The 9,936-nt window shown below is 41.8% G+C and overlaps 1 protein-coding gene across 2 annotated transcripts; it reads left to right on the plus strand.

Moving 5' to 3' along the window:
- The first annotated feature begins 513 nt into the window (after window positions 1-513).
- On the plus strand, window positions 514-9,794 carry slc16a3b (solute carrier family 16 member 3b). Of its 2 annotated transcripts, XM_030400768.1 has the most exons (6): window positions 514-633; window positions 3,393-3,649; window positions 3,747-3,890; window positions 6,971-7,569; window positions 7,683-7,863; window positions 8,318-8,674. In XM_030400768.1, exons 2-6 carry the CDS (start codon window positions 3,427-3,429, stop codon window positions 8,638-8,640), a joined length of 1,470 nt encoding a protein of 489 aa, XP_030256628.1. In that variant the 5' UTR covers window positions 514-633; window positions 3,393-3,426; the 3' UTR covers window positions 8,641-8,674. The 2 variants fall into 2 exon arrangements, with proteins under 2 accessions (XP_030256628.1, XP_030256629.1); XM_030400769.1 differs by lacking the exon at window positions 514-633 and having other exon boundaries at window positions 3,427-3,649; window positions 8,318-9,794.
- The last annotated feature ends 142 nt before the right edge of the window (window positions 9,795-9,936 follow it).

Below are 9,936 nucleotides of genomic sequence, written 5' to 3' on the forward strand. Positions count from 1 at the left end.
AAAGTTCCCGGTTAAAATTGTAAATTGTTGTAATTTAACACTTTTACAAAATCTATTTAAGAACACATATAAAAGATGACGACATAACTGCAAAACTTGTGCATGCGCGTCAGCCTGTGAAGCAGAAAAAAAAAACAGACAGCAGTACAGTTCATTGGCCACTTCACCCAGAGGGACATACAGTGAGCACGTGAAGAACACATTGGCACCACCCGGTTCCAGTGTCACTGCCATCACATAATAAACTCACTAAATTGGTCGTCTGATATTTCTTCAGTATTTCTACAGAAATGTGATAAATTGGCTTTTGAGGGTTTGTTGGCAATTTATCAAATTATGCTGGCGGCAAAACTGTGTTAAATCAATAAAAAGGCCTAATTGAAGATACAGACATTGCGGTGCCGGGCTGCCATTTAGAACTTGGTCAATTTGAGCAGGAAGGGAGGGGGGGCGGGGTGCGTGGGGGGAGTGAGGCGTGTCAGCCGGTGTGGATCGGGTACTTGACGAGGCGGAGTTTTAATGAAGCACCGCGGGAGTTTCCTGTTTGGCCGCTACCGTGTGATATAGGAAGCACGCTCAGACGGTTCGTGTAGAGGCGCCTCTGAAGGAAGGAGGAAGACAGCATCTCAGCAGGTACCGTGTGATTATTGATTTTCTTTTTAACCAACGGTATGTGTAGACAATGGCTACTGCCTGCTTCTTGCTCTTTTCGAACCTGTTACACGCCAAAGTAACATATCGGCAGGTAATAAGACTGGAGTGGACCAAGAGTGAAGCGGATAGACCTATTCATTTATTTATTTATTTACTTATTTATTTACTTATTTTATCAAAAATAATATTAATGTGCTAATTGTATTATAAATCCTTAACGTGTCTGGTATATGTAAGCTGTTATAACATGTTAATCTCTAAGGACCGAGGTTTCTCGTCACTTAGTTATCCGCATTTGTCTGTGACATTCACATCACACGTGCAGCAAAATAGAAGGTCACTTATAAAGTGGACCAAGTTACACAGGCATCTGACTCACTGGATTGGGCCGAAAGCTTTGATATGTACTGTGTAAAGTAAAAACAAAAAAACAAAAAAAACAAAACAACAACAACACAACACAAACAAAACAACGAACGGTGTAGACTGTGCCCACTGTGGACTTTTCACAAACTTCCGTGAGTTCGAGACTGGGTTAGGTAGGAAATAAATATGCTATCGAAATAGTAGTTATTTCCTGTGTATTAGTTTGTCGATGAGTGAGTGGGTGTCATTTCACACACAGAGCGGTCATCGGGAGCCTCTCTCTCAGTTTGGACTACCGTTTGGATGTGACGCAGCAGTCGGGCTGCCTACGTGCGCTCGGCTGCATCTCTGAAGCGGATGATGTCAGGACTTGCAACATCATCACTTCTGGGTTTTACGAAACATTGAAAGATAGGCTACGCACATCCTCTAGAATATCTCTGCGTAGACACCGCCCTGGTTATTGATTACTGACTTGATTCCTAATCAAAGCATATGGTATGTTACATATCGTGCGATTACTGTTTTTCAGTGGTAGCTATGTGTTTGATTACCTGCCCTCTTAGAATGAAGGCATATTTGCCTTGTTAGGCAATAAGGCTGAATGTCAGGGGACCAAGTGAAGGGCAGATGAATAAAGATGTAAATGTATAAATTGTATTGGAAGTGCTTGGTGTAAGCAAAGTTATTATAACATGTTGTAACTGTTGGTGTATAAACCCGTGTAAGCCGGATCTAGAGAAACAGGAGGTGGCACAGAGACGTTAAGGTTGGCTTTGATAATCTGATTTGATAAGAAACAATCACATAACAATTGCTTGGAAAAGCCTCGAAAATTAACTATTTTAACAAAAAAAAAAACATAATTGTAGCACATGTTTGAGGCAGTGAATATAGAAATCTGAATCTGAATGAACAGTTTAAAAACGTATATATTTAAAAAAATAAAATATCTCCCACTTAGCCTAAATTCTACCCATTACAGATCATTAGATTATATACCACATAAACTAGATTAGATATGCATTTTGCTTACCCTTAACATTCCGAAAAAGCCATTTATAGTTGATTTCTCAAGTTTGGCAAAGTTGATGATGTGATAATTTAGTTCAGACAATATATATAGTATGAAGACACATTGATGAAGGTTCTCAGTCATCCAGGTCATGGTAATACTAAATGATGTATATTGTAGGCAACTGGACTTGTTTTCCATTTCCTGAAAACATTTCCCCTCTCACCCAAGAGGCTTCACACATTACAGCCTGTTGGTCAACATAAGACATAAGAAATTAAAGATATTTTTTTAAAACTACAAATTGCCATGGTGGTCATGAGAAACATACAACACCACAATCACCTACAACAATAATTTTAAGATAAATAACGTATTTTACCAGACGTGACAATGGGAGTACAACACATAAGAACATACCTGTTTGAATCCAGAAAGAGCAAAATGTTAAGCGGCCTATGCACCTAAATCACCATTTAAACTTTTGTCATTTTGGTTTATGGACAAGATGCCTTAAATACACACCTCTCACAGCCGAGCTCAGCACAGACTGACAGAGGTTGAGCAGTTTTTGCAAAGCAGAAAAGAAGTTCAATTACAGTGTCCAGATGTGCGAGCCTGACTGAGACCTGTCCTCACAGGTTCCGTGCTGTGATTGCAGCCAAAGTTGCATCTACTAAATACTGACTCTAAGGGGGTGAATACTTCTGCAATCACTAATTATTCATTATGTGTTTTTAATTAATTGAAATTACTTTGTAGAATACAAATTATATTGACCATGATTCCATTTATAACAGCAATAAAAGGGGGATCAAAGGGGTGAATACTTTTTTTTTAATAGTCACTGCACATACAAATGTATGGCTTATCATCTATCAAGAAGGCTTAACAAACCAAACAAACTCCCAAAAAGCTCTTAAATAACACATGCAAGAAACACGGTCCATTTTGCAACACAGATGTGACTATTTTAACAACGGATTCTGAAAGGATGGTGAATGCAGGACACATTAATGCAATGAATGAGAGCACGATAAGGATTGTAGTTATGTCAACAATTAATCAGCCCCGGCAGATACCGTGTTCCCACCTTACTGCAATGAACACAACACATGCTGAAACAAACAACATTTAAAAAAAGACTCTCATGTGGAGCTGGATGACCAGTAACAAATGCACTGTCCTGCACTAATGGAAGTATTAACTACACACACATTTGATTTGACTCCTGGTTTTAAACTCGAGTAAGCAACAAGTGCTCTCGGATAGCACTATAGTTTGAAATGATTCCCAAATGTAATATGAAAGATGACTTTCTGACATAAATCTGTGTCTTTTACAACTGTGTTTACAGCCACTGAAAACAACACCAGCTGCCAGAAAGCATCATGGGAGGAGCGGTGGTGGACGACGGGCCTCCTGGTGTGAAGGCGCCAGACGGCGGTTGGGGTTGGGCAGTGTTGGCCGGCTGCTTCGTCATCACCGGCTTTTCCTACGCCTTCCCCAAGGCCGTCAGCGTCTTCTTCAAGGAACTGATTCGCGAGTTTGATGTCGGCTACAGTGACACCGCCTGGATCTCATCAATTCTGCTTGCAATGCTTTATGGCACAGGTAAACGAGGATAACATACACGTCTGATATTGATTAACTGATTTGCTTTATACCACATTACACATACTGTATACTTACTAATTGTGTTTTGCCCTAGGCCCTCTGTGCAGTGTACTGGTAAACAGGTTTGGCTGCCGACCGGTGATGATGGTTGGAGGGCTCTTCGCCTCGCTGGGAATGATTTTGGCCTCCTTTGCCACCAGCATTATACACATCTACCTATGCGCTGGAGTTATTACAGGTAAAGTCACAACATTGATTCACAAATAGGAAAAACGCAAACATGTGACAGGGAAACTGAAATTTGGTGAAAATCATCACAGCAGTCTATTTAAAATCAATTCAGATAAAAATACTCTGCTTGAAACAGTATTATTTGTCTGATATGGTTTTTTCCAAAAAAAAAGTATAGTTGTTGCCGTTTCTGGTTTCTTGAATGTCATTTTTTGCTGATGTTCCTCTGGTGATGTAATCAGCGGCAGAAATCCTCTATCTGTCCCGCAAATAGGGACATTTCTTCATCACAGCAGCCAAAGAACAGCAACATTGCAATAAACAATAATAGTACAAAATAAACAATATAATAAAAAGGTAAGAAATAGAAATAGACTCATAAACATTGTAGGGGTGTGCCAAAATATCGATACTACGATATATCGCGATATTTCGTCTTTAGGTACGTTATCGATACACAGGTGCCAAATATCGATATTTAAAAATGTAAAAAAAAAATTTACTATTTCTATTTATTTTGGTTTTTTTGGCCCACCACCACCACCCCTCTTCGGAGGACAGCTTTATCTTTATTCAAACATAGGTATACAACCAAATAAAATAAAAAAAAAATGGTTTAAGTAGCTCTGAAACCCACACATATAGATATTCAATGATAGTTGTAGTCAGTGTGTGTGTTAAGAAGAGACACTGTGCAATATACTCTTTGTTTACTTGGCTGTCATTCATGTGAAATTGATTGACAATGTTTGTAATTCCTGTGAAATGGATTCAGTGCAGTCAATAAATTCTGAATTTCTTCAGTGACACAGATATCGTGATGTATCGTGGATGAAATTCCTTGCAATCAATCGATTATCGCAGAATCGCTGTATCGTGATATTATCGTTATCGTGAGCAAAATATCGTGATAGTATCGTATCGCGAGGTACCTGGTGATGCCCAGCCCTAATACATTGTGTATACATAATATTTTACACTGTGAACAGTGTAATTCTAAGCAGTCTGGCAGTGTGTGGTTGTTAATAAACAATAAATATGGGTATGAAAATCGTCCACTTAGTGCAAAAAAGAGAGTTTATTTATGACATAGTGCACATGGGAGGTCTGTATGGAGCTCTTGCTGGTTGTACAGTCTGACAGCAGCAGGAAGGAGAGACCTGTGATACCTCTCCTTCACACACTTGTGGTGTATCAGTCTATCACTGAAGGAGCTGCACAGTGCTGTGGTAGTGACCTGCAGGGGGCGGGACTCCTGCACCAGCAATGATGACAGCTCGTCCATCATCCTGCTCTCTCCCACCACGTGCACTGGGTAAAGAGGACATCCCAGGATGGAGCCGGCCTTCTTGATAAGTTTATCCAGTCTTTAGGTTGTGGACCGATGGCTGGACAAGCAGGGCTCTGGGAATTTGTACAGTTTTGAGTTTGCAAAACTTTTGGGTCATTTTAATGTGGTAATTATACTTTTTTTGTGGAAAAACCAGACCAGACACATATAACTGTTACCGAGCAGAGTATTTTTATGTATTTCAGTAGACTGGTGTGATTCACCAGTAGGGTGCTTCGGCATGTCCTATTGGTTATAACGCATCCGACAAATTACTTTTATATACTTGGTGTGGACCCAAAATGCAGAGACCTGGGCAGAGAAACAGTCTAAGGGTGTTAATTTAACACACAAATGTTAAACAATGAAACGTGCGGGCAGGCAGGTCGGGTGGCGCAGTGTGGAGATGACGGTCTCTTCCTCAAATTCTCTGAGGAAGTAACATGAGCTTGATTATATTCACCACACATGACGGAACAATCTGGCACCGGAGTAGCGGAGAGACCATGGGTAGTATATACAGAGGATAATGGACTGATAGGAAACAGGTTCATCTCTCTGCTGCAGCAGGAACCGGTAAACATGGAGCTTAGAAGGACTCAAATTCAATTTCATTTCGCAGTCATGGGGTTATTAAATGATAAATAAATGTAACCTTCTAACCATGGAACTTTACTGACCTCATAAATCCAATATGGTTTAGTCCAATATAAATCCATCGTGAGATTAGCGCAACTTGAATGCAAATAAATCACCTAATTAAGATTTTATGTTATATGATGTTAATTTAAATATAATGCACCTTAAAAAAAACATTGCCCCAATCAGCTACATTAATGACCTGTGAGACGGAGGGGGGAGAGGTGGAGTGCTCTGCCCATTCCCCACCACGCTGACAGCACAACAGATACTTAGATATTACAATTTGGAGACCAGCAGCAAACGTGCACATTTTGGCACGTCAGCCGTCATTAGCCCGTTCTCTGAAGGGAGGTATTTTATTTTGCCTGGGCGATTCTTCATTAAAGGGCATAGCTGACATAGATAGCTCAGGTTTTAGTCTGCTTAACCATGCATCTCCCTTAGACTACAGTAGAACAGGCTCCAAACTCTGCCGCAATACAAGACTCAATGATCAAATCAAGTCAAATACATCTGCATGGTAGATGCTTTATAGATGGGCAGCAGTGATGTTCTGGGCGATTTTAATCACCTGCCGTGGAGCCTTCCTGTTCTGGGCCGCGCATGAGTCACGGTAGTTTGTGATGTTTCCAGTCGGGGTGCTTTCCACTGCTCCTCTGGAAAAAAAATGACTGGAATCTTTCTCTGGAATTTAGCCTTCCTAAGTTTCCATAGGAAGTAGAACCCCTTTCTGTGCTTTTTTAGCCAAGGTGGTGATGTGTGATGATCAAGATTCTCCGTGATGGTAATTCCTATGAAGCTGAAACTGCTCACCTGCTCCACCTCATGATGTGGCGCACCACCTGTTTGCCCCCTTTTTTCCCAAATCAATTATCAGCTCATTGATTGTGCTGACGTTGAGCAGTAGATTATTCCTTGTATGAACTCTCATCATTGTTTAAAATGCAGATGTTGAGAGTGTGGTTTAAGGACAACAACTGAGCAGAGACTAAATAAGTGGACCTGATTTAAACGGAAGGATGATTTTATTTAATTTTTTTTAGATGAGTGTGTGTGTGCGTGTGCGTGTCAGTTAATTACTTCTGCTACTTCTGTTGCATTGCCTGTCTCCTCAGGTCTGGGCCTGGCGTTGAACTTTCAGCCATCTCTGATTATGCTGAATCGCTACTTCAGTCTGAAACGTCCCCTAGCCAACGGCCTGGCTGCAGCAGGCAGCCCTGTGGCACTGTGCTGCCTCTCTCCACTGGGACAGGTTCTCCAGTACCATTACGGCTGGAGGGGGGGGTTCCTCATCCTGGGAGGGATGCTGCTCAACTGCTGTGCCTGTGGTGCCCTCATGAGGCCCTTGATCTCCAAGAAGGCCGAGGAGCTGGAAGAGAGCGCCCCTCCAGCTGCAACAGAGGAGACTCCGAAGAAGAAACTGTTGGATTTCAGCGTGTTCAAGGACAGAGGCTTTCTCATCTATACCACTGCAGCATCTATCATGGTGCTGGGCTTGTTTGTGCCCCCTGTTTTTGTGGTCAGCTATGCTAAAAACCTCCAATATGAGGACACTAAATCGGCATTGCTGCTCACCATCTTGGGATTCGTCGATATGTTCGCTCGGCCGTTGTCGGGGCTCATAGCAGGAATGAAGTGTGTACGGCCCAGATGTGTCTACCTATTCGCCTTTGCTATTCTCTTCAATGGGTGCACCGACCTCATAGGATCACAGGTAACAATGCGGCGACGGGGTTCTTCATTACAAAGACGCCCTGATTAACAAGGCCTGTCTCATCACCTGCCCCCGTGTCGTGTTAAGAAAATGTCCTGTTTATTTCCTTGCAGGCGACTGACTATTCGGGTTTGGTGGTCTTCTGCATCTTCTTTGGTATGTCCTACGGCATGGTGGGAGCGCTGCAGTTCGAGGTCCTCATGGCCATCGTAGGGACAGAGAAGTTCTCCAGCGCCATCGGCCTCGTGCTGCTGATGGAGGCCATTGCCGTTCTACTGGGACCTCCCGGAGCAGGTCAGAGCCCGGCAGGAATGAATGTGAATGTGTCTCCCCTCATGTTCGGTCTTCTGGCACATTTGTTTATTTGAATGAGTTTTGGTTAATTATTATCAGCTTTTGCCCATTTTGAACAAAATGAAGCCTTTGGGGTACTCTTTCTCTTGTAAACTAGGTCCCGTAATGTAAACGAGATATTTCAGTGTCCATCTAAGTAAAAAAACTATTAAAAAAAAACAGTAAAAGGTTAAATAAAGGTGTTTGTGACACAAATCACGTTTTTATATGATTTTCACTGATTTGTGAATTCATATTTAAAGTGCCAACACGTTTAAAAGAAGTCTAAACAACTTTTTTTTGGTTTTTGAATTAAAACTAAAGGGCTCTAATCATTTCTGCCGTGAAAATTGCAATTGCGGAAGCTTGTACAGTGAAGGTGTTTAACTGCGATGATTCTTGTATTTTCCACCAGGTCGCCTACTGGATGCCACCCATCAGTACATGTACGTCTTCCTGTTGGCTGGCTGTGAGGTCACCCTGTCGGCTGTTGTCATCAGCATGGGGAACTTCTTTTGCATTAGAAAGAAACAAGAAGAACCAGATGTCAACGTGGAGATGGCTGCGACCGCTTCAGAGATGGAGAGGCTGAACCATGGTGACGAAGGCCAGGAAGCTGACAAAGGCGAAATGCCGAGAGGAAAAGAGAATGGGACAGTTGATGCTGTGGCCCCAGGGGAGGTGATGATGATAAAGGAGATGGGGGAGGAGGGCGGAGATGAAAACAAGATGTTGTGAGGAACAAGATTAGCAATGAGGAGAGACAAACTGTGACACATGAGGACACAAAAGTGGATAATGTTTGGCAATGACATGGAGAGAGAAACCACAGAGAGAGTGCAGGGGGACGGATGGATTGGAAAGAGGGCAGATGTTACCCTTTAAATGAAAATCCCAATCGGATATAATGGATACATGGCAGAGATGGTCCATTTTTAAGATCTTGAATCAGAATTAGTTAAATGCTACATGTGATCAGATCCTGTTTTCTACACTCAGGACTTGTGCAAGTCTACTTTCTATTTCCCTAATTGATTTTAAATGAGTTCATAAAAAACAAACCAAAAAAAACACCTTCACTAAAGGTCCACTTACTGACTCTTATCTGGAACGTTCAACTTCTTCTCACAGCCACCAGATGGGAAGCACTCAGTTAATAACCTAATTCTTGGTTCAAATGTGCTTAGGTCATGTGATGACAACTTGGCAAACTCAACTTGCTGACGAGGACTGTGAGGTGCTTTTGAAAAGCCAGTCAGTGGTCCTTGGATTATACGGAAAAACCTACTGCTTTGTTGCACCGTTTCTCTTTATTTATTGCGCCTATTTATTGACATCGTATGTCAAATTAGGGCAAGAACTCGCACTCAAAGTAGAAAAGTGAAAATTTGCTATTAAATATCTGGGCCAGTCAACGTGCACCCTGGCAGCTGAATTACCTTTTGCCGCTGTTGACTCACTGATAGATTTCAAATGAAGGTTGTTGTGTTTTTTTAGTTAACTGCTGTGTGCTATTTTCAAAGACTTCAACCAGTTGCTGTTTGTTACATTAGTCTGAAGGATACTGGAACAAACTTGGATTGTTAGTCATGGGGCAGTATGTCAGTGTTACACTCAGTGTTGATGAATGTATGTCCTATGCTGTCTTTACTTTTCTGGTCTATGAACACTGAAAGCTGCTTTGTTCAATGTTGGTGTGTGACACCAGATGGTGTGAACAAGGTGCTCTATTCCTTATTTATTACTCAACAGACCAACACAAGAAAGCAAGCCCAGCTTGCTTGTGTGAAGAAATAGCACTCACTCCTTGCACTTCTTCTGAGTACTGTCTTGCACAATGTAGGCATGCAATGCCTGTTTTCCAAAATAAATGACTTTTCTCTTGAGATAAATGGCCGGCATCCTTGTACCATTCAGCACGATGCTTACATTCACATCAAATGTGAGCGTGTTAAGCTTCTGCCACTTGACTTCCCCTGGGTGATTAGTGGTAATTGGTGACCACACATTAGATTTCCAAGCTGTTGTACAAAT

This window comes from Sparus aurata, chromosome 20 (genome assembly GCF_900880675.1).
Source record: "Sparus aurata chromosome 20, fSpaAur1.1, whole genome shotgun sequence".
Lineage (NCBI taxonomy): Eukaryota > Metazoa > Chordata > Actinopteri > Spariformes > Sparidae > Sparus > Sparus aurata.